The sequence below is a fragment of the Neofelis nebulosa genome, chromosome 9 (genome assembly GCF_028018385.1).
Source record: "Neofelis nebulosa isolate mNeoNeb1 chromosome 9, mNeoNeb1.pri, whole genome shotgun sequence".
In the NCBI taxonomy this organism is placed as follows: Eukaryota; Metazoa; Chordata; class Mammalia; order Carnivora; family Felidae; genus Neofelis; species Neofelis nebulosa.
The window spans coordinates 61,475,942-61,500,914 of record NC_080790.1 but is presented as its reverse complement, the minus strand read 5'-3'; the positions used below and the strand labels follow the sequence as shown (position 1 = coordinate 61,500,914).

Below are 24,973 nucleotides of genomic sequence, written 5' to 3'. Positions count from 1 at the left end.
CTGTAAAAATGAACATCATTCTCTGAAAGGAGTCATAGAGATCACATCGGGGCGGGGGGGGGGGGGGGGATGTTTGTGGGAAATTTTGTTCTTAGCATTTATACCCAGGAGACCCAACTGAACAGACAGCTATTACAAAGTCAGTTACACTGAGTGTATTCTTCCCCCTCTCCCACCCTGAAGGTATAATTAATATTAGTCCACAAAGCTAACCTTTAGTTTTTCTTTCTTTGGCTTCTTGCTCTTGGAGTGAGTTTCTCTGCTGCAGACAAGTCCTGCATTTGCTTAAAAGCTCTTGCAGAGTTGGAATTAGAGCTGGGTTTAATTGCTTGGGAGTGTGGACTGACAGGAGCAAAGCAAGTGCACGCAGATCCTGTAAACCCAGAAAGGAACATGTCAAATTCTAAAGCTAACATTTTGACACAGCTGTTTACAGTTTAACACACATTTACTTTTCCAGGAATCCATTCTGGTTTCTTTTCCATTTTTAGAGAATGCTAAAACTAGAAAGCCAGCATTAGGATATTATCCGTGAGAAATTAAGGCCTCGATCTAGAAATCAGTTTCTCAAATAGGCTGATTTCTGGTGAATGTCACAAATAGTAAGGTCTTAACACACCTAGCTCTGCAACCTGTTCTGGCATCTAAGCAACATTTTGTTACTTGGAAAACTGCTGCTGGACATGTGTTAGCATTCCATTATTGTATGACCTGGGTATCATGGAAATCTATATAAGGCACCTAATTCCCTAGGTTTAATTGCCTTTATAATCAATGGATCATTAATCTGATTGTTTCAGTTATTTATGAGCCACAGGCAATAACAGAAACATCACAAGTAATGTTTTCAAAAGTAAACAAGTAGAGATAAAAGGAATGTCTCCTCTTAATGGTTTCACTGCCCATAGTGAACACATGTTTTTAGAAATTTGGTAGTTTTTCCAGAGTTTGAAGAAGATAGGATAGTAAAATAGTACTAAAGCCAAAGGTGATTTAAGGAAAGTTCTTAAGTACAACATGACTGTTCCCTCCCCCAGTTCTTACCCCATTTAAAGAAGCACTTGCTTTGGAAATTTCAACACGGTTGGTGAAATCAGACTGCATACTCTGATACTGATTTATCAAGTTTGTAATTAGGGTGCTGATCAGATTGGCACAGTTTGCTTCAGAAAACACTTGACCTTGAACCTGAGAAAAAGAGATTAAAAACAAATCTCCAAAAGACCAACACCATGAAAACACAACCACTAACTAGGTAGAAGTAACACAATGAGTTTTCAAAGGTAGGACATACCTTTAGAAGAAAATGTGTCATGAATGTGTACACAATGTTGTTGTTTAGAAAAGTTCTTTCATCCATCAGGATACACTTTATATATTCTGCAAAAACGGGATCTTCACACAAAAGCTTGATGCAATTTTTTGACATAGCAGACTACAGTAGGGGAGAAGAAGTACTGATGGTTGAGCACTGAAATAACTGCAAGGCTTACACACTGCTTATGATGAACATCCAAAGTCATTTAAGTCCTTTCAGAGACCACTTCTAACTCCAGTTATAGTAACCGTCCTCCCGATAAAACAAGTCTTAGTCACTTGGACTCTACATGTAAGTATAAGAGGAAGAGAGACTTATAACAAGTCTGAAGGGCAAAAGGAACAAATAGGTTTCCAAAGAAATGCAACTTTATTATCTAGCATTAAATGGGGGAATAAGGACTGGACAAATTAAGACCAGCAAATAGGATGAGAATGTTTGCAGAGGACCAATTAATGGATAATAGGTAACCAAACTATATATAGAAAAAAGACAAATTTTAAGAATTAAACTTATTCCATAAAAGGAATTAAAATGTTAAGCAATAGTAATTTGTTTGGAAATATCCTCCCCACCCCCCATGAATACGGCAAAGTAAACAGCAAACCTCCTTTAATTACCTCACAAGAATTAGTGGTTCCCAATATACAGAAGAAATTTTACTAAAATTTCATTCCCCTGTTTTTAAATGGTCATGGCTCTTCAACACAAGTAGTATATCTTTAAGTAAATCTATTCTCTAGATTATAGGTATTTTAATAAAAGATCATTTATATGGGAGATAAAATGGAGTATTTAATAAAACAGGGCAAAGTTTAGGTAATATGTACAGGTATACGCTTTATTCGAGTAAGCAACTTGGTAAGTCACTCAAGTTCACCCAAAAAAATCAGAAGTCGAATAGGACCAGGACCCAGCTCTTCAGATGCTTGGTGTCAGGAAAATCTGCCTAATTCTACCAGCCAGAGCCTCTGCCTGCTGCCTGTGTTTCTTGACGGCTGCTTCTACCATGCTGGCAGACTGGAAGCCTTGGACAGTTTGGCTTTGTTTTAAAGGACGTTTTTGGAGATGGTGGATTCTTTGGAAAACAAGCCAATTAAGGGAGCAGTAAAGTGCTGGAGTAGATAAAACAACAGGGAAGCAATAGCCAGTGGCAGAGTACAGAAACCAAAAAAAGCGACTACCCAAATCAGAATGAAAAGAATAGCAGCAGTGGCAGAGGGAAAAAGCAGAGCTCTCCCATTTACTGAATTAACCACTCAGCTAAAAACAAAAACAAAAAAACAAAACAAAGAAAAAAACCCAGGAAGTCATTTTCTCAAAGTCTCCTATGTACTACGCCGTGTGATCAATGTAAATTAGTCTTTTAAAGATTCCTACTACAGAGAATAAAATGACATTTCTTGAAGGGATAGAGAGGATTCCATTTCTACACTTGAGGAGCTCAGTTTGTGAGGAGATAAACAACTATTACAGCACCGTGTGACACACATCCACCGGGAGAATAAACAGAGCATTACAGCCCAGGCAGGAGGCTGTACCAGAGGCATAAAGTGTTTCAGATACTGTAATGTGGGTAAAGGTTAGGCTAAAGTAAACAAATTCATCTCTTCCTCTGAGGATGGGCAGCTGCAACCCGTCAGGAAACGAAGTTTTCTCAGGATCTAAATGCGCCTGGTCCAAGGAATGAATCAAATCTTACGACCAATCTGGTTTCTCCCCACCTCTCTGCCATTCTCCCCCAGAATGAACAAGCATTATTTAGGTGCCTGCTTTAAAGAGTTGGCTCTTAAGATACTTAAAGTAGGTAGGATATAGTGTTTCCAGTTCTCAATGACCATGCTGGTAAAAAAAAGTACATCAGACCCTTGAAAACCTACTCCAAGGTAACAGGTAAGAGGTAAAGGTAAAGGACAGGTAAAGGACTTCCCCCCAAATACCTCCCTGTTTTGGACTTTTACCACAACTATTTATATTGACCTATAAATTACAAATTCAAATATATTAGCTTATTTGAAAATCCTGTGATACAAATCTACTGAAGTAAAAAAACCTCAAAGGGCAACTTGATGCCCAATACTTAATAGCTATTATTTCCACTAATCATATTTTACCTACTAAGATTCTAAAACCTCCCCAATTTTTCCACCTAGTGTTTAACCCACTGTTCCTAAAATTACTGACCAAATGGTGAGGAGATGAAAGACCAAATCATCTAAAACTCATTTTCTTTACCTGAGTCTGGCATAGCTCAGTCCAAAGTTTGGGGAACAGTGCAAGATGAAGTGGCAAACCTTCATAGGCAACTAGGACACCTAATATTTGAAAAGAAATCAGAATAGGTTATAATTATAAATTATACTACTGAGGTATTCAACTTTGTAGGTACAATTCTACAGGTATTTCTAGTCACAACTATGAATATTTTGTACATGTTTTAGAAATCTATAGAATACCTAAAGGGGAAGAATTCATTCCAATGCTTTAACCAGTGAAATAATTTAGAATGCAGTATACTTTGAATTTAGTCATATTCCACACCTCATTCCCAAAAGGATCTGAGGTAACTTAAACCAATTTGCTTTGTAAGTATTAGAACCTTATCTGGGACAATTTAATAAAGGTTATTGCAAGTGGTTCCAAAGCTTTCTTGGATTAAGGTACCACCCTGCATATTAGATAATTTTCATGGACTAGCTAAGCTGGAAGGGAGAGGTGCAAGGTCAAAGAGAGGATGAGGAGAATTAGAAAATATACTGGTCCTTCCTCTTTTACCTTGTTTCCCCGAAAACACGGAGAATTACGGTGGATTTACATAGACACTGCTCTTGAGTCTAACAGCTTCTAGTCTTGTCCCCAAGCTCTTCTGGGTGGACCATACTTAGCTGTATGTCAGTGTTCTATTTGGAACCTCTATTGAATAGTTTTAACCTTTCCTCTTTCTGACTATTCCAAATGTCAAGTATTATCTTTAAGAAATGTGTTCCCCTGCCCTCTGCCCTACTTCTCAAAGCACAACTGTAAGTAAATTTCCCATCTTCCACACTCCCACTTCCAGCGAAAATATGATCATGGAGAAGGAGAAATAATAAAAGTAATAGAAGTTATCCTCCTCCAGTTAAGAAAAAATTGAGTTAGACCTGAAGTCAACAAACTTTTAAAGTAAAGGGCCAAATAGTAAATACTTCAGTCTTTGCAGCCAAATGATCCCCGTTGCAAATACTCAACTTCGCAGTAGTGTGAAAGCAGCCAAAGACAACACCAGATGAATGGGTGTGGCTGTCTTGCAATAATATTTTACCTAAGAACTTTGAAATTTGACTCACATGTAATTTTCATGTCACAAAAATATTTAGAAAACAGTATTTATTAGAAAATGTAAAAACTCTCAGCGTGCAGGTATGCTCACTGGTTATACAAAAACGTGAGAATGCAGGCTATTATTATTTGCCAACCTCTGGGATGAGCCAAGGATTCAAGAAAATCTTAAGACAGACAAGAAAGTCAGATCAGTCATCCAATTTAGTCATCCAAGGATGCCAAGATTCCCTTTTGTGGGTTAAGTTTATTTTCCTGTCAAGATTAACCCTTTGTAGAGAGATCCCCAAGCAAACTGTCATCTTTCTCTTTTATCCTAACTTAATCTGGTTGGGGCTGGAGGCATTTACCCACTATAAGATCACAATATATATAAGCAAACAAGGGTATGTCATCAAAACTGTCAGGTACAGGTAAGACTTTCTATGCTCCCATGTCCGTGCATCATAATCACTCATAAAAGTACAGCAAAGGGTGGCAAACTTTGGCCTACACGCCAATTCTGGTCCACAACTTATCTTTGTATGGCCATGTGAGCTAAGGAGGGCTTTTGTATTTTTAAAGGATTGCAAAAGGAATAGTGAAACAAAGAAGAGTATGTGATGCAGATCATACATATGGCCAGCAAAGTACACTTTTTGCAGGAAGTCTGCCAACCCCTAAATCCTGCCCTGACCTAAACCCTCCCAGGTGAAAGTAGACTGCACATTACAATGTAAGTTTCTCTAAGTCTTTGTCTTTATTCTTTTTTCTCAATTATTCCTCAAAACAAAACAATCTTTATTCCTGTTTTCCACAACTACCAAAAAGCCAGCACTACCACAACAAACAAAAAACTGTGGAGGTCTTCCCTAATCTAACATCACTTCCAATGTTTCAAAAGCATGGTTTTATCCTCATTTCCCTTTTTTTCAATGAAGAAATCAGGTTTAGAGAGACTATGTAATCTGCTCAGGTTCATCCCAAAAGCCAGGGAGCAAAACATCTACCCCAGGTAGATCGGATTGTGAAGCGTGTAATCTTTTCAATAACCAGTGTTTCCCCAAACTTCAATCATTCATGCCATTTTCCTAAGTGTTTTCATATGTGCCTATCACGTACACTGTTTACTTAACACTATTCTTTAGATTCACTTAGGGAGGCTAATACTACATCAGCCTTAGGCAACAGAACTAAGAAGTCATAAATTTAGTATACTAGTTTTGTATTTTTGTGACACTGTAAGATCCATACCTATTTATGAATATACAATTATTTTCCCTGGACCATCTTATTATATACACTACACTCTGGAAAACACTGTGCCACCATGGTGAGCTAATGAAACCTCTTTCGCAGCCCTATTTCCTCTCTGAGGTGCACCTCCTTTGGAAGGAGGGCCATCCCTTCAGAGCAACAAAGTATCTCTTTCTAGTCTAGCATTTTCACAAAGCACTGAGGGATCAGGGGTATCTTGGCTCTGTAACTCAAGGTAGAGGCCAATGCCATCCTACTCTACACATTCCTCCAATACGTTCTGGGGTGCTTTACTGGGTACAAAGCATAGGCATCCCGACGCAATCAAGGCACACGTCCAAGCCTTGTTTCAAGAATCAGGATGAGTAGGCCTAAGACATATTGGGTTCTGTCCACTTATCTTTCTTTATCCTGTGACTTCAGGCATCCTCAACGGGTCCTTACCCCACCCCATCCATGAAGTACTATACAATAATCAAAAACTATTCCAAATAACTTTTCCTCATTAATAACACTTTATACTGTAGAAGCTACTAGAGTTATTAAAAATCTTTTAAAAACTGCTTTTGTAGGTAGAATGGTAATTCAGATAATTGCTTTGAGGATGAAGTATTGTATATGTATATTTACTGCTTAGGGTCTCTCCTATCTGAATTGTGTTAAGATTATTTGTCTAGTTTTCTGTAGCAGTGTTTAGCCCATCCAAGCATTATCCATGGGAAGTGGAAGTCAATGGATGAAAGCCCACAACTAATGGTTCACTACAGGACTGAATCATCAAGACATCTTAGCCACAGAATATCACACATCTGATTCTTCTGATTCCCCCTGTTCTCACTCATACCCATTAAGCAGCCTATTGCTATTTATTTGGCTTCCCATGTTGGTTACTGGAAAAAAATCTGCTGGCCCTACCACAGAGTATTCAGATCACTGTGCCAGTTCTTCCTCTTTGTGAATTAACTTGTAATGAACTGCTAATTATATCTATTAAATGCAATTACTAAGTATTAGCCTGGGATAGATGGATTTGCCCTTGGTAGACTAGTAAGAAGCTGCCTTCTGATCTGTACTGAATAACTGGTATATTCATTAACCCTAAGATGTCTTTTGGGAACAGCTAACTGTAGCATCAGGACATCAAAAAAGGTAAAGCATGAACCACAGCTGTGTTTTTGATAAGCTGAATTTCTAATTTGTTTACTTTTACCAACTATACTAATTTTTTAATTCCAGAGATTTTGAAGATTTTAGATTTTTAGGTATATACAATGTTACTTGCAAAAATTTCCTTTTACTATTTTTTACTTTCATTTACTAAGGCATTAACAAAATTGTCAAAAGCAATGTTAAATAATAAAGGTGATAGATTCTTGTTTTATCTCTGAAAATGAAAATTGTTTATAAATCTAGGAATCTGTCATTTAATTTTACTTGAGCATCTCACTGTTAATTTTGCATGTCAACTCTGGTAACTTAAAAAAAAATATTGGGAGTCTGCAATAGCAGTTTCCTATACTTTTTTTTTTTTCCCTATACTACTCCCCCTCCACCCCCACCCCCACTTTTTTTTAAGTAGGCTTCATGCCCAGTGTGGAGCCATGCAGGGCTTGAACTCATGACCCTGAGAGATCAAGACGAGTGGAGATCAAGAATCAGATGCTTGGGGCACCTGGGTGGCTCAGTCAGTTGAGCATCTAACTTCAGCTCAGGTCATGTTATCTCAAGGTTCATGAGTTCAAGCCCCACACTGGGCTCTGTGCTGACAGCTCAGAGCCTGGAGCCTGCCTCAGATTGTGTCGCCTTCTCCCTTTGTCCCTCCTCCTCTTGCACTCTGTGTCTGTCTCTCAAAAATAAAATAAACGTTAAGAAAAAAAATTACAAAAAAAAAAAGCGGATGCTTAACTAATAAGCCAGCCAGGCGATCTTCCTATACTACTACTTAAAAATTTTGTTCCCCCGCCACCCCCAAGACAAATGATCATTGCAAATGATTTCAAACTTAAGACATTTAACTCAGACAATGAAAGCAACCCATAATTTTATCCTTATACCACCGGAGTATAAGCCTTTAGGTCTGGGTTTTTTTTAAACATGTACTAAGTGATTTTTCCTATTGTTCTAAGTCTGTGGTCACATTCTGCATACTGTTTTCCAATTTGCTTTTTTTTTCATGTAATCTAAGGTCCTATCTTTTTAAAGACCATAAAATACAGATGAATTATTTAAAGACTATACAATAAATTACAGGTTTACTCAGCTCAACTCTTATTGTTGGACATCTGGGTTGTTTCCAGTTTTTATCCAATACAAACTGAGTGAAAATAAACACCCTATGCATGTTGTTGGACACTTTTATGAGTAGAGTAGGGTAGATTCTTAGATCTGGTATTGCGGGATCAAGGGTCATGAACAATCTAAAGTGACAATGTTAATAATATGTCTCCTCAAATTGACTCCATGAAAACATCTCTTCTTTCCCAAAACTGTTTAAGTATGCATACCATCTAAACTTTATCTCATAGTTGGGGGGGAAAAAAGAGAGAAAAGAGAAATCATGATTAGTAAGGCAGGGAAAATCCTCATATGGTTACAACAAATTTACTTGTTTTCTATGTGAAGAAGTTGCCTGTTGATGGCCTTTTACTTATTTTACTTATTGTCCTTTCCCATCTCACTGAATCCTAAAAATTCTTTATATATTGCCAATACTAACCACTTATCTGTTAAGAATGCAAATATTTTCCCCACTAGCTATATTTTCATCGATGGCATTTTTCAACATGTAGTAATTTCAATTTTTACATTGCCAAAGATTTTATTTTATTGTTTATGGGTTTTGTGTCCTGCTTAATGGTCTTTCAAATCTCAAGGTGCTAACTATGTGATTCTGTGTTTTTCTTTAATATTGTTATGACTTTATTCTTCACAGCTAAATCTTTAATCCTCCTGTAATCTATTTAAGTGTAAGATATTAAAGTCCTGCCCCTTCTCTCCCTAAGTAGCTGACTGATTCTCTCAATACCATACAATGTCCACAAATCTGACAGGTCATCTTAATTGACTCCAAAACCCCATGTATCCTTATGTTTATTTGGGGCCGTTTTCCATTGCTTGTGTATGTTTTTCTGCCCATGTATTTTCATATCTGCTTCACACAGTTTTAAACATTGTAATTCACTTTCATGTAAGAAAGAAGAGAAAATAAACCTATATTTGCTGCTTATATGCAAAAAAAGATTAAAAAATTTAATAAAAGTGGGGGATATTGTGATGTGTACTTCTTGCTGTTTTGAATATGTGTATGTATTAAATCTTAAAAATAAAATTAAAAATTACTGATCTTTGGTAAGTTGTTTTTTTTTTTTTTTTTTTTTTTAATCAACAGTGCCAGTCCCGGGGCGCCTGGGTGGCTCAGTCGGTAAAGCGGCCGACTTCGGCTCAGGTCATGATCTCGCGGTCCGTGAGTTCAGGCCCCGAGTCGGGCTCTGTGCTGACAGCTCAGAGCCTGGAGTCTGTTTCAGATCTTGTGTCTCCCTCTCTCTGACCCTCCCCCGTTCATGCTCTGTCTCTCTCTGTCTCAAAAATAAACGTTAAAAAAAAAAAATTAAAAAAAAAAATAGTTGCCAGTCCCTCTTATTCTTTTTTAGAATTTTTTTGGCTAAATTCCACCATTTTTAAATATCAAAATACTGTAATTTCAGACACAGTTATTTCACATGGAAGTCAGTAGCTTTGTTCACTCTCCCCAAATTCTCCCCCCACTTCTGTGTCTCCGTAGCCCCATGCCTACCTCTACTTCAAAAGCACTCCAACCCACACTTTACTGTTTTGCACCTGTAACTCTAATATACAATTATTACATAATTCCTTTTTGTCTCCCAACAAATCTTAAAATCTGCTTAGTTATCCATAAGAATTACCACAGAGACTTTTCCTCAAAACTGGAAGTGACCTACAATCATATAGGTCTTGAGACAACCCCACCTGTGGTCACAATATTCTGGCCCTTGGACCATCTAACCTCAAGGCTCAAATGATTAAGGACACAACCAGTTTAAATTTGCTCTTTCCTTGTTGCCAAATATAAGTTTTTGAAGAAATTATACAAGTTGAAACTCCTTATCAATTTGCCTGCTCCCTATTACAGTCAATGTGGGCTTTGCTTTCTCAAGCTCTCTCCTAGGTGCCTCTCCCTGGAAATAATCATTGCAACTGAAAGCAGGCGTTAACCTGAAACACTGGGATGTACTCTCGCTATTCAGATGACACATAAGGAAAGCACTGCTTTTAGGTCTTTGTTTTATTTCATATTCAAAATAATGTCTGATTTTCTGCATTAAGAGATAACCATGACTTCTGGGGAAGATGGCAGAGTAGGAGGATCCTAATAAAAATACATAAATGAATTAACTAATTAAAAAAAAAAAAGGTACAACCTGCTCAACTTGTGAAGGCTTTGTTTTGTATCAATACAGCCACCAGCCACATCTGGCTAAGTTTGGTTAAAATGAAATGAAAATTCCATTTCTTAAATCACATTTCAAGTTCTCAACACTCACATATGGCTTGTGGCTATCATAATGTGGACGATGATGCAGTTGGGAGAGTATTTCCATCCTCATACACTAACCACTTAGGAGGCAGCATCAACAGTGCTTCATGGTTATAAAAGGGATGGGAATATAAAATATGAAAGTTGATTTAGCTAATGCTGATGGCTAAGTGTATGTCCTCTTTCCCTTCCTCCTCGCCTCCATGTTTATTTTCCCTGAAACATGTATTTGTATTGATGAGGAAAGACAGTCCCAAAGAGGGTACAACATTCATTATTTGATCACAGCTGTTCAAGAAGCCAAAATAGTTCCTCACATAACTTTTGGTATAAATCACGTGAACACAATTACCAAGAACTTTTCTTAAGGTCAGCATTTTAAGAAGTCCCCCTTCTTATCTGGGAACAAGGCTGTGTTACCAGAATTCCTGGACATTTTCTCACACTCGATCACTGCCACTGCTAGGTTTTAGTTTTTTACCAAGTGCCATGACTGAACTGTGTAATCATGAAATGGCCAATCTCATCATGTGCTTCCCCACCCACAGCCCCCACTTGGCACTTCAGCCACATATGTATAAAACCAGCTAATGATAACAGGTGGAAGGAACAATCTTCCAAATCTGAAGACACTCTAATCACTTACCAATAAGATGGTTTTTTCTGAAGAGGAATTATCCCTGACAGCTGTTACCACTTCCTTCTTCTTGGATAATGGAACCTAAGGTATGTTCACATCTTTTGCCCTACTTATAGTGGATCAAAACCTCTTCCACAGAAGGAAGGGGTTGTGATTAAGGAGGAGCACGATGGGGAGTTCTAGAGTGTGACAATATTCTGTTTCTTGACCTGGGTGGTGGTTCCATGAGCATTTCACTTCCTATGCTCTGAAACAAAACTACAGAACACTGGGAGAGGATCCTGGGCCATCCATAAAGAAGTAAGACTCACAGGCCACACAGACCCTGGTAACTCTGGAGGTCCTAAGAGAGGGGACATATCTTCTAAAGATTTTTAGCTAGAAAAAGTCACCCAAAGGGAGCAATTCTCTTATAGGTCTCAGGCACATTCTTGAATAATTTGAGTTTTTTGCCCTTTTATAACTCACTGATGGTTTTGTTTACTATTTCTCATATCTTATCAAATTTCCTTTCTTCTCACTCATCTCTCTATTTCATGAGACTTACCTCCTAATTTACTCAGATATGCACCTCTGCTTCATCCTGGCAAGCCCACTCAGTTTGCTCTTGGCATTGCCAGCTCCAAAGCACAGCTGGCACTATAGATCTCATCTTATCCTCAAGATCAGGGCTGGGAAAGTCCACCTCTCTAAGCCTGCCTCCCTAAAGCAGAGTAGTTTTTGGTATTTGTTTTTAAATTCTGCTGGGCAGATGGAGGAGGACTTGGGCTTCTATGTACAAAGTGATCAGCCCTACTCCACACTCCTTTATAGGCCAGCTGAAACTCTGGGCAGAACTATTCAATGGAAACCAGTAAGTTGGTGTTTTCTTAATAAAAATAAAAATGTTCCCAAGAATAATTAATATTTTTAAACAGTCACTTTAAAAAAGAAAAAAAGGATGGTCTCATTTTGGTCTCCCCTTCCTGAGTGGCTAGGGGCTTAAAATAATTCAGTGGAATTTACTGCTCATCTTTTATACTTACTCAGCTTAACTAATGTTTCAGTAAATTTTTCACAGTTGATTGCAACTCGGCATAATAGATGGATGAATTGATGATAAGAAAAGAAGTAGTCTAGCAGCATACGATCATAAACGTCATCTTTGCCCTGAAGGTTAAAGATGATAAAATGGTTGCACTTAAATTGTATAATAAATTAAAGAGCATATTTTGTGCAAATGTAATAAGTTTAAACTAAAAAGCTGATTAAATATTTAAATTCTATAAGAACCTAGTTTTAAATTCCAAGTTTCTAGTAATGTTAAGATCTTAATTGTCACAAATTTATTTTCAGTGTGCAAATGCTATCAATTAAATTACCCATTATTTCTATATACTTTAATAAAGTAAAATTACTGTAGGATTTTAAAATGTGACACTTTAGTTCTACAGACATCATCAAGAAGAGTTGAATTAAATTTGATTTTTGAAATAGATTTCAAGTGATTTCTGTAATGGTTACTACAGTGTTAATTATTTTTAATATTTTATAAGAACTTAAGTATAGTTAAGATCCAAAGATGGTGGGCCAGGGGCAGTGTGAATGAAGTGGGGTGAAGATAGATAAAGGGAAAAATTGTTAAAAAAATGTTGAAACTAAGATAAATTATCCTCTGTTCAATATTCTCTATAATTTAGAATTAGCATTATTTTAGAATATGAATTAGAAGAGAAGAATCAGACTACAAATGATGATAAATCTATCAGTGATATTAGGCTTAGGTCAAGGGATTATAAGGAAAGGGCAGTAAATGAAGTCATTGATTATATGGTCAAATTTAAACAATAATAAATACCTAACTTGACTCTTCAGGTTTAGAAATATGACCCAGTTATAATTTAGCCTAGTGACAAATACTCCTAAGACTTTCTATTAGGGTATTTTTTTGAGGGAGGGAAAAAACTTATTACTTGTGCTTGTTGTTGATTTTGCAAATACTCAACCAACATTTCAGAGCACTAAAAGGAAAAAGTCCGAATGAGTCTAATCTTCTTAGGATCCACAAAATGGTCATTTAAATCTAATATAACTGCTAGAGGGGAAATTTCAAATTACTGTGTACTACAGAAACATGGTTTTCCTGGCATCCCAACATACCTTACTGGTTTCCACCATTGTGGGCAAGAGGCACATATTGAGTTCAGGGCGCGGAGGCCGAATATTGCTTTTCCCTCCTATTAGCTTGATATTTTCTCGACAAGGGAAATAAGGTCCAAGAGACACTAAGACATTAAAAGTGTACAATAAGAATAAATGGAAAAAATAAATCTCCATGTTTCAGTGTGCAGAAAGATTAAATGCCAACCACATTCAAGTACTGTGCTTGAGGAATACGTACTTGGTATATTACTATGATGATAAGTACAATGGTTGTGTTGTAGAAATGGAACCAGAGTATGAAGAAAGTCATGGGGACTCAAAAGCACAAGTTCCTTGAGGACATCTGAAAATAAAAACACAGTGTGAGTTTAAAGTAAAACTGGAGTATATATCTAACCTGCTACTTTGAAACTCACAAATCCTGTTAGGGTGATTGGTTGCAGTATGGCAGGTGGAAAGTTTTAATGAGTCTAGAACGGTTTTAGCTCCTGACACTGGGAGAAATTCTGTCTGATGCTCAATCAAATCTGAATCAGCAGAGTTACTAACCACAATATCATTTAGAAACCAAAGTTTAAAACTATTTACGTGTATTTTATTTATCCAAGAGAAGCACCATGGATAAGTACACTAAAGGAAATATTTAATGCACACTGATGTCGTGTCTTCATAAAATCAACATCACACAGACGTAAACCTTGTGATGATGACAGGCTACTGGCAGTCAGAGGTTACTGAAGTTACAGGCCAGTGATTCCACAGAACATCAGACCAAAACTGATTACTCACATCATTTTGTAAATGAAAAAAAAAACAAACAAACAAACCATAAATAGTTACAGTCTCTAAAGAGGACTTTAAAAAGGTAAAATACTCGAGTCTGAGAACAGCTACTAAGAAGTATCTTTAGGCAAAAGAACGGACAGTGAAATAATTACTCCAACTCTTTATAATATCAGCTCTCCTTTGTAAACATTTGTGTGATTCTACCTTGTTTATATAGGACCAGAAGATTTCAGAGCTGCAAAAGATCTAGAAATAACCTAAGCTCAAAGAGCCTAGATATGTTATGTGACCTGCCCATGATCACATAATTACTGGCATGTTGAAAAATATAACTAGATTTTCTAGGATTTGCTGGCCAGTATGAGTTACACATAAAAAGTAAAAATGTTTTCTGAAGCTAATACCACATCTATGGTATTAGCTTATTTCTGAAGCTAATAGCACAGAACTAATACCACATCTTGCAAAAAATATTCCGTAAGAATCTTCCACTAGGTTTTCACACAGGTATATTTTCCAAGTAACTTACCTATACAGGCATTTCTAAGTTCTGGAGGACTATAGGAATTAAGAAGAGTTAACAGTTTATGGGCAAATTCAATTCGCTCCTGCCACTGGATTAATGCTTGTTTCACATCTGCAAATAAAAAAGCATACATAAATATGCCACTTGAGTTCAAACTTCCTCACAATTATTTTCTATTATTACCTACAGAATGCTAACACTAAGAAAATCAAGTTAATGACATAAACATCTTTGGTGAAAGCTAAGTGATTATTTTCATGAGATAGCTACTACTGTTAAACCTACTAGATTGCTTTGAGAGACACAGAGCACGAGTGGGGTAGGGGCAGAGAGAGGGAGACAGAATCCCAAGCAGGCTCTGCACAGAGCCTGATGCAGGGCTCAATCTCACGAGACCAAGACATGAACTGAAACCAAGAGCCAGATGCTTAACCCACTGAGCCACCTAGGCGCCCCAAACCTGTTAGGTTTCTTAAAACACATTATTTTAGTCATGAATATGTCCGTTTTCTAGAAATTTATATGAAGTTCAGAGTTCACACTGTGGGGGAGAGATATCTTTTATAGTTATTTCTCTTGAAACTAAAAATAATCTAACCTAAGCCATGGAGGTTTCCAGCTGGAGAACCTTCACAAAATACCCATGTTGTTACTCTGCTTGGAAGCATTTTCTAGTCTCCTAAATTTTAACACTTATAAGATGCTGCCTATTTTCCAGGAAGGCATTAGAGAATAAACAAGAGCATTCCAGCTTTATATCGGGAGGTCATGATGAATATTTGATGACAGGGAGCATTCTCATCTTCTGTACCATCAACTAGAGATAAAGACAAAAATCTCTGAAACATGTGGTTTGAAACCCTTATTTTGTTCTGTAATAGTTAAAGGTGACAAAAATAAGAAGAATGACCAAACCTTTTCTCTGAAGATACGGGCGTGTAGACTTCAAAACTGAAAGGAATATTGACAGAAGTTCTACTAAATCTCCAGTCACATGGCAAGCTGTGGCTTCATGATACATCATGTGCAGAGTGTTGAATGACTACAAGTGATTTAAAAAGATGGAAATTTTCATTTCATTTTTACTTTACTGAGCCACAAAATGGTAGTGCTCACCCTTTATGACAGATATTTCCAGACTTTATGTGTGTGCACATATGCCCAAAGCAAATGTATTTGCTTTCTACCTAAAAGTCAAATTCTCCCAATTCAGCTCTTCCTTAAAATACAAAAACAGTGCTCACCTGCAGAGCTGATATTTTATGCATACATTTTGATCTGAAGGAATAATTCGTTTAATCATTTTGTTTGTTTTTGGTTACTGTTTGCTCTAAGGCCACAAGCCTTAGAGATTGCAAAGCAGCAGGCAACAAGATTGTGAAGAATGCGTAACTGCTGTCTCTAACATTCTAGGGCTTCGGAAGGAAGACAATAGTGAAATGGTTGTCAGCTATAGCCAAAACAGTACACCTGAATGAGGAAAAAGGGCTCCAAAAGGTAGAATTCCTTTAATCATATTAGCTTATTAAATCTTTTCATTCCAAATCCTTAGCTTTTTTTTCCTATTTCATTTTACACAAAGCTTTTTTTTTCTAATCCTCTCAAATCAGTTCCCTATAACCTATATACTATCCATAATTCAAAGTTCAAAATCCATCGTCTAGAATCTGTAGTGGTACCTTAACTAAACAATGTACTTGTATGGCACTTAACCTATAAGCTATGAGGACAGGAACCATGTCTATCTTGTTCACTGCTGTATACCCAGTGCCTAGCACAATGCGTGGCACAGAGTAGACATTCAAACATCTGTTGAATGAAAGAATGAAATTCTCACTACTCTTCACATACCTTTTGTTCTAGCCAAACAAAAATATGTGGCATTTTTTCAAATACGACAATACTTTGTTGCCCCTGTGGTGACCACATCATTTATCTAAATACTCTCCCACTTATCTTTACAAGTTCAAATTCTTCTTAAGTGCAGTTTCAAAAATGTGGTTTTCCTATTCTGTAACACCATTAACTGAAAAAGCTATCTTAACTCTTATTTCTCATGGTATTCTTGGCATATATTCTTTTGTCTTCTCTCCATTATTAGACTAAAGGGTAAAATGTACCTCTATGGCTTTAAAATCATCTCATAGTTGTGGATATTCAAGAATTGTGGGAAGAATGAGCAGGTGATTTTAACCACCTATAACAGTCTCAATGGCTTCCTCTGATGATGGTAAGTAATCTCAGTTTCTTAACTGTCAAATAAGTGAGATATTGAAAAACTGTGCTAGTGATTAAATCACATGAATTTCATCTGTTTCTACCCTTACAAATGGAATCAATAAAAACAGTGTTGTTCTAAATACAAAATAAGAAGTATGGAATTACAATGCACAAAGAAAACAACAACCTAAAACCTGTGACCTTATTATTCTTGGAATATACATTGCATTTATTGATCTGTATAACCCAAATCTAAAGACCTGTAAAACAGTCTAGCATGAATACTAAATATCCATAAAAAAAGAAGTCTTGGTGAAAACATTAAAATGAGATACGTCTACTATAAAATGGAATAAAATATTTACCTCAGTCATCAGGATCAACCCTCGATTAAATACAACAAGTAGTCTGTCTTCATCAGATTCTAATAGTATTCTGAAGGCACTAGAAGAATACATAAAGTCCAGGTTGAGAACTCTGCATCAGAATGGAAAACTCAGGTGACAAAAAAATAGAACTAAATGGTCATTTGGACTCTCTACTTTTCTACCTACAGGAGAGACTGCTTATATCTGTTTTTTAGTAATGTAATAAAAGGAGATAATATTAAGAAACGCTCTAAATAACATGGAGAAAAGTTGCATATGCTAGTATCTAGTCAACAATTGCTCAAAACAGTGGAAGAGAGGTATCATGTGAATATTCTTAAAGTTTCAGTATAAATAATGTTTATTTTTTAAATGGGTTTATCTTCTGGATAATAACAAAATACACTTATACTATCCAAGCACTCATCAGCTGGTTCTTGGAAGAAAGAGAAACATGAAGGGGAAACATTAAACGCACCATGGCCTTGAAAATAATTTATGTGATAATCCTCAAAAGTAGTTGTATTGCTCCTGTTAACAGACCTAATTTCATTATTACGTATTGGAAACTGCTGCTATATAGAAGTACAACCAGAATTCCTTCTACTTTAGTTAGATGTTTTCTTTACTTTTTCAAAAAAGAATTAAGAAAGCTCAATCTTTTTTTTTTTTTTTAAGAAAAAGATAAATAGTAAACCTTGGGAAAACAATGTATTTAAAATTAATGCCAACATTTTAAAAGAATTCCTTTAGAGCAAAAGCATAAGTTAATTCATTTTGTGTACTAATAAAGATTCAAATTTGAAAATTTTCTCAAGAAAACCTGAAATAACTTTATCTTGGTTGATCAAGCTTAAAATATTATAGTGTTCAAAGAAATACTGCCAAAATGCGCCCCATAAAGGACATTACCTCCAAGTCTTAAATGTAATACACAGAAGCGTTTTAAGAAATTAACTTAGACTTTCTACAGTTAAGGGAATTATGTGTCATTTATTGCAGAGTTCCTTTACAACCATTCAATAACTTCTGTAGCTCTGAACAATTATAATGATGTTTTGTTATTTGGCTAATTCTTATAGTTAAAAAAGACAGGTAGATCTGGGCTAAACAATTTAAAACATTAACAGTAAGACTCATCCAAAGATGGAGACAGCTGTTTTTGGAGGCCTCTAGAACTGAACTGTCTAAGCATAAGTCAGGATGAATAGCAACACAGAGGAGGATTCAAGCTTCAGATTTAAGATTATACATTAAGATTCTGATAAAACACATACAAACAATCCAAAACCAAAACAAAATAAAAGCTGTTCAAAAGTAGTGTTAATTTTTAAGAGCTAAATCCTTCCAAGGTAACTACATGGAAAATGCTTCCCTAATACCTTTCAAGAATTGGTAAACTCTCAGTTATAGTTTAATTATAACTCTTCAAAAGGTCCAAAAGGATAGTGCCCATTTCCTCACTTGGAAAAACAAAACATATTAAAAAATCACCAGAAAACATCTTTTTTACCTTATTAAAGTAGTCCAGCAGGAGCGGCCATCTAAGCAACGTAAGTAACAACTTATGGTTGTTTTCTTAAACTGTTTAATATCTTCTAATTCTTCTTCTCTCATATCTGGCCTCTGAGCTATAAACAGCTGCATCAGGTTAAACAGTTCTTCTACTGCCTAAAAAGGGCAAAGAAGCATTTTGGTGACCTTTTAACCCTACAACATTTTAGAACATTTCCTCTATTGTAGGCATTCTAAATTTCTTGGCTGGAAATTAGGTTATTCTTTCTTGGCAGGGGGGTGGGGGGGGGGCCGTGTGGAACAATTTACTACATCATGTCTAAAGGATCTTAATTAAGGTGCTTTTTTTCAACAGGAAAAAGTAGTATATAATTCAAGGATACCAGTAATTAAAATACTCTTCATTGCATTCATTTGACTGAACTCTTAAGTAAATGTTGAATGTCTTGAAAACGCCACTACTGGGGCGCCTGAGTGGCTCAGTCGGTTAAGCGTCCGACTTCGGCTCAGGTCATGATCTCGTGGTCCATGAGTTCGAGCCCCGCATCGGGCTCTGTGCTGACAGCTCAGAGCCTGGAGCCTGTTTCAGATTCTGTGTCTCCCTCTCTCTGACCCTCCCCCGTTCATGCTCTGTCTCTCTCTATCTCAAAAATAAATAAACGTTAAAAAAAAAATTAAAAAAAAAAAAGAAAACGCCACTACTCTCCACTCCCACCATCTCCCATTTAGCAAAAAACTTCTCATATTAGCAGTTTGTGGCCTCTAGGTTGACAGCTTGAAAAAAGCGTTCTTCACTCTTCCTCCAACCCCTTTCCCAGACTTAAACCCTCTTGATGTCATCTTGAGTTTACAACAATGTTAAGAAGCAATAGTATAACGGAATATCCAGGAATGACAGCTATACATGAAGGGGGGAGTTTTTAATACGAAACTTATAAACAGTCTGCAGAAATAAAGGTACCAGATTTAGACCGCATATATTTGTATTCTGATGGACTCCTTAACCATTTCATTCCCCTGAATGTAGTTAAGAAAAAAACACTAGGGAATACTACAGCTAAGATAAAAATATTGCATAGTTCACGGCTTAGCACAGCATGTAGATCTTGATAATAAATATCTAAATAAATTAAAATAGCTAAGTTCAATTAGAGATAAAATTTCAACATCAACCTAAGAATTATCCGTATTACTTACCAATGTTATAGTACTACAGCATTTTATACATATATTCAAGAAAACAAATACACAGTAAGTTCTTAAGAAAGAACAGTTAGACTATACATATTTCCATATTTTGTCACCACTTCCCACCAGGGGGACAAATTGGTTATTTCCAATCAATTTGAAGATACAGATATAATTATCAATTTTACTCACTCCAGGGTATTGGCTGGCATGTGGTGTAAGATTCTTAAAGGCCCATTGGATGTTCTGGTGAGAAGCCAGTTGTCGTGTGAATGCAGGAGACTGTTCACAGCAGAGCCTCAGAATGCCGTAGTAGGCTGGCAGCATCCCACGGTTAAAAAGCACCACATCCTGATCATCATGGTCAGCAAGGATGTAATTGAAGGCAATGTTCTTGGTTACCACTGGGTTCTGAACAATAAGGCGGATATTCTCTGGACAGTCAGCACACACATTGTACCAAAATGAAAGCAAAGCCTGTTTATTGTGATTTGTAGCTATTGCTGGCTCAGAAAGTTTAGGCTGGAAAAGGTTCCACAAATCCATGAAATATGTGGAAAACATCAGCTTCTCAGTTTTGGAAATTAAACAGTAAGTCATAAAGCTAAAATAGGGCACTAGCTTTGTAGTGCCATGAACAGCAGCATCAACATAAAGTTTGGCTCTTGAGAGCAAACCAAGGAGCACGTTGTAGACCTGATGTAGGACTACTGTTGTGTCTGGACTGAGTGGAAGGTCACGGGTTGGGATGTGCAAAGACCTTGTTGACCGGAACATCTGGCGGAATGAATTGCTTGGTATAAGGGACACCAGAAGATAAGCTGCAGCTATAAAATGTAAAACAAAACTGTCAGATCCTTATAAGATATAAAACAGACTGAAGAGCAGTCATTAAACACAAAGCCACTCTTCTCTTTAAAAATCAAAATGATTAAAAATTAAGGGACATGAACATTTCTTAATATCGTTCTGCTCTACCACTGGCCCCAAAGAAAGATCCCAAGGGATGATGAAAACAGACGCCTTCCATTCTGTCATTGTTACTTTTAAAGTAGTGACAATAACTGCATTAATAGAAACAGTTTTTAACCTTCTTGGTTAGCTTTCCCAAGATACAGAATTTTCCACTTATTTTATCGTTTCATTTCTTCTTAGGAAATAATATGGTTTACCAGGAATAATACAGCATTTGGAGCCAGAAGACCTAGCTAAGGCTGTCTGACATGGTCAGATCATTCGATGTTTTAGCATCTTACTTTTCTTCTTCTTTACAAAATGATGATACATTATTTTGTAATGATTGACAGTTAACAGTAAAATGTAAAGTTACAGAAATAGAATGAGACCTTCTATTTTAAAGTTCATTATAATGTAGAAGATTATATATGCCAATTATAGAACATTAACTTTGGAAAATCTTTAAAAGTCTTCTGGGCTAAATTTGTATTAAATTTTTTTTAATTTGTGTATAGTTGTCATACAATGTTATATTAGTCTCAGGTGTACAACATAGTAACTCAACTTCTCTTTATGTTAGGCTATGCTGCCCACAAGTGTAGCTACCATCTGTCACCACACAACACTACTACAGTATCACTGACTATGTTCCCTATGCTGTCTCTTTTATCCCCATGACTTATTGATTCCCTAACTGGACGTTTCTAGGCTGACTCTGAATGCAAAGAAAGCATCCCTCCTTCAGCATACCTGAAAAAGGTTATTAAGCATATAATTCTGAGAGGTAAATAACTCATTAGTTGAGTCCCTCTGTAAAAAGTTACTATGTGCAAAGCACTGAGCAAGGTACTTTAAACATATTATTTTATTTAATCCTTACAATCATCCTGGAGATAGGTGATGTTACATTGGAAAATCTGAATCTTGGAGAAGCAAAGACCAACGTCACACAGATAAAGAGGTAGAGCTCAGATTTAGCCTTGGGAGATGATAAGGATGACAATGACAGTAATGATAATGGTCAAACAACAATAATCACAACAACAAGAACTGCTAACATTTCTTGAACATTTATACTATTTAACACCGTTATTTTATGTAGCAAGCACTACTTTTATTATCCTCACTTTCATTCGGACTTAAAACAGTAAGGCTACACCCATAGTACACATCTAGTGGCAGAGCTGGAATTCAAACCCAAATATACCCGATTCACGAGCTAATGCTCCTAAAAAGTCATCACAGAACCTCCTCACCTCAAGGACTCTAATGCCTTAGTTTAACTCTTTTCACTATGCCTACTAATTGTTTCCTACTATTCTACCTATAATTTGATAATTTCCAATGTTCTGTCAAAGCAAATAAAGTTAGTTTCTAAGATTAACTGTAACCTGTTTTAAAGATTTATTTCAAATTAAACTTTATGCACAACTTTGTGCACAATACTCCATCTCTACATATTTTTCCCTCTATACGTTGCTCTGGTCAGTCTGTTTTCAGTTAGGCTCAATTTGGTATGTGTTTCAAAAGTTAAAACTTGGTTGGGGCGCCTGGGTGGCGCAGTCGGTTAAGCGTCCGACTTCAGCCAGGTCACGATCTCGCGGTCCGTGAGTTCGAGCCCCGCGTCAGGCTCTGGGCTGATGGCTCGGAGCCTGGAGCCTGTTTCCGATTCTGTGTCTCCCTCTCTCTCTGCCCCTCCCCCGTTCATGCTCTGTCTCTCTCTGTCCCAAAAATAAATAAAAAACGTTGAAAAAAAAATTAAAAAAAAAAAAAAAAAAAAAGTTAAAACTTGGCATTTAAGGGTCATTCTGTTCAATTTTTGTTTAAGCTGCTACTGAGACAATTTGTGATTAGCAAAAACTTACTTAGATTAAGTTATATATTTTTATCCCAATATTTTATTATGCAAAATTTTCAAACACAATGAAAGGTTTAAAAAACTTTACTAAAGACCCACTTAAGGGGCGCCTGGGTGGCTCGGTTGGTTAAGCATCCGACTTCGGCTCAGGTCATGATCTCACGGTCTGTGAGTTCGAGCCCCGCACCGGGGTCTGTGCTGACAGCTCAGAGCCTGGAGCCTATTTCAGATTCTGTGTCTCCCTCTCTCTCTGCCCCTCCCCCGTTCACGCTCTGTCTCTCTCTGTCTCAAAAATAAATAAACGTTAAAAAAATAAAATAAAATAAAGACCCACTTAAATTCCACAATTAACATTTAGCTTTGCTTTATCATATACCAAACCATCTATTTATTTCTTGAAGAGCTATCTGCTTTTAAATAAAAAATAAGTTCTCCTTGGGAGAAATACACAGCTTTTAAATTATGTTTATCACTGACAACAGTTAAGAAGGTCAATATGAAAGAACAGACCATTTTGTAAAAAACTGCCTTGCTATGACTGAAGAGTTCCTTTATTTAAGTTCTATGCTAGAGAGAACTTAGGACAAATCTACTTCCATTTCTATATGGCAACTCTTCAACTATTTTAAGACACTTATCATGCCTCCATTTTTCTTCTTTTCTCTAAACATTCTAAAGCATTCCTTAAAATTATTTTTTAAGATTTAATAGTATTTCTCTGTAGTTTTTCTTCTATACATGTTACTCTAATTCTTATTCTAAGGTTTATTGTTCTATGAAAATATTTTGGCTGTTTTTTCAAGTTACATTATCAAAAGCACTTTTTCACCACACAACACTATGTGTTTACTATAGTCTAAAACTATGTTACTATGTGTTTACTATAGTCTAAAACTATTACAATTTTTATTTTTTTTAAGTTTATTTATTTTGAGAGAGACAGAGACCGAGTGAGAGAGAGAAAATCCTAGTCCAAGTGGGGCTCAAACTCAACTGTGAGATCATGACCTGTGCCAAAGTTGGACACTTAACAGACTGAGCCACCCAGGCACCCCTAAAACTATTATAATTTTTAAATGATTCATTATTAACAATTTATTTCCCAGCTGAACATCCAGTTTTTAATTTTTCACAATTATAACTAATGCTATTTAGGCATCCATACATTAGATGACTTACTTCTATTGGAATCCTTCAAATGATACTACTGAATTTAAAAAGGGCAAAGCATTTTGAAGTATCTTGATACATATTGCTAAATGGCCTTTCATACCGTAATGTTAACTTACTTCACTGCCGTGTATGAGAATACCATATCCTCAGTACTGTCATGAATATTAGGAGTAACCATTTGTTTAAACAAAATTTTTTTGGTTTAGTGTATGTTTTTTTTATTGCTTTATGATGAGAAGTCAGGACATGAATGCCACCAACATACATGTCAGCATTTACAAATAACCCATTACTATTGAGTTACATAAAGTGGCAGGAAAAATGAGCCTATGAGTACCAATGCCAATCCACGTGTACCCACAAGTTTAAGATGTTTTCTCCAAGTAATCTTTTAATTTTACAATAAGTAGAACAGGAGTGCCAGGGTGGCTAAGTCGGGTAAGCTTCCAACTTTGGCTCAGGTCATGATCTCATGGTTCATGACTTTGGGCCCCACGTTGGGCTCTTTGCCAACAGCTTGGAACCTGGATCCAGCCTGCTTTGGATTCTGTGTCTCCTCTCTCTCTGCTCCTCCCCTGCTCATGCTTTCTCAAAAATAAACATTAAACAAAATTTTAGAGTAGGCAGAAAACACAGTTCCCATACACTCTTTTCCCCCTTTCTCCTATTATTAACATCTATTATTACTATGGTACATTTGTTGTAACTAAGGAACCACTACTTTCAACTAACCTCCATACTTTAGATTTTATTAGTTTTGCCTTAATGTTCTTTTATTTTGGATCTAGGATACATTACATTTAGTTATCACGAATCCTTAAGCTCCTCTTAACTGTGACAGTTTCTCAGGCTCTCCTCGCTTTTCGAAAACCTTGACAGTTTTGAGGATTACTGGGGTCAGGTATTTTTGAATAATGTCCCTCAAATGGAGTCTGTCTCTTGTTTATCACTATTAGACTCAACTTATGGGTTTTTGTAGGGAAGAACACACAGGTAAGGTGCCCTTTACACATTGTATTACATCAAGGATATCAAGGGTACATGCTATCAACACATATCATTGATGTTAACCTTAATCACCTGGCTGAGTTTATGTTTGTCAAATTTCTTCACTTAAAGTTAAACTAACAACCTACCATCTACTCTTTGAAAGCAAGTCACCAAACTCATACT

At 36.5% G+C, this 24,973-nt stretch overlaps 1 protein-coding gene across 6 annotated transcripts in view; it reads right to left on the bottom strand.

Annotated features, from left to right (window-relative positions):
- The window catches only part of USP34 (ubiquitin specific peptidase 34), a 253,091-nt gene that overhangs the window by 1,256 nt on the left and 226,862 nt on the right, over positions 1 to 24,973 (bottom strand). For 4 of the 6 annotated variants that reach the window (XM_058683992.1, XM_058683993.1, XM_058683995.1 and 1 more), the window contains 12 exons: positions 20,005 to 20,639; positions 18,623 to 18,780; positions 17,107 to 17,185; positions 15,437 to 15,563; positions 14,525 to 14,632; positions 13,448 to 13,552; positions 13,207 to 13,331; positions 12,093 to 12,216; positions 3,554 to 3,633; positions 1,295 to 1,435; positions 1,045 to 1,188; positions 214 to 373 (listed from right to left, as the gene is read on the bottom strand). In XM_058683992.1, coding sequence (XP_058539975.1) covers positions 214 to 373; positions 1,045 to 1,188; positions 1,295 to 1,435; positions 3,554 to 3,633; positions 12,093 to 12,216; positions 13,207 to 13,331; positions 13,448 to 13,552; positions 14,525 to 14,632; positions 15,437 to 15,563; positions 17,107 to 17,185; positions 18,623 to 18,780; positions 20,005 to 20,639 — 1,986 coding nt within the window. Of the gene's footprint in view, positions 1 to 213; positions 374 to 1,044; positions 1,189 to 1,294; positions 1,436 to 3,553; positions 3,634 to 12,092; positions 12,217 to 13,206; positions 13,332 to 13,447; positions 13,553 to 14,524; positions 14,633 to 15,436; positions 15,564 to 17,106; positions 17,186 to 18,622; positions 18,781 to 20,004; positions 20,640 to 24,973 lie in introns of those variants that run through there. The other 2 variants (XM_058683996.1, XM_058683997.1) reach the window with 2 other exon arrangements.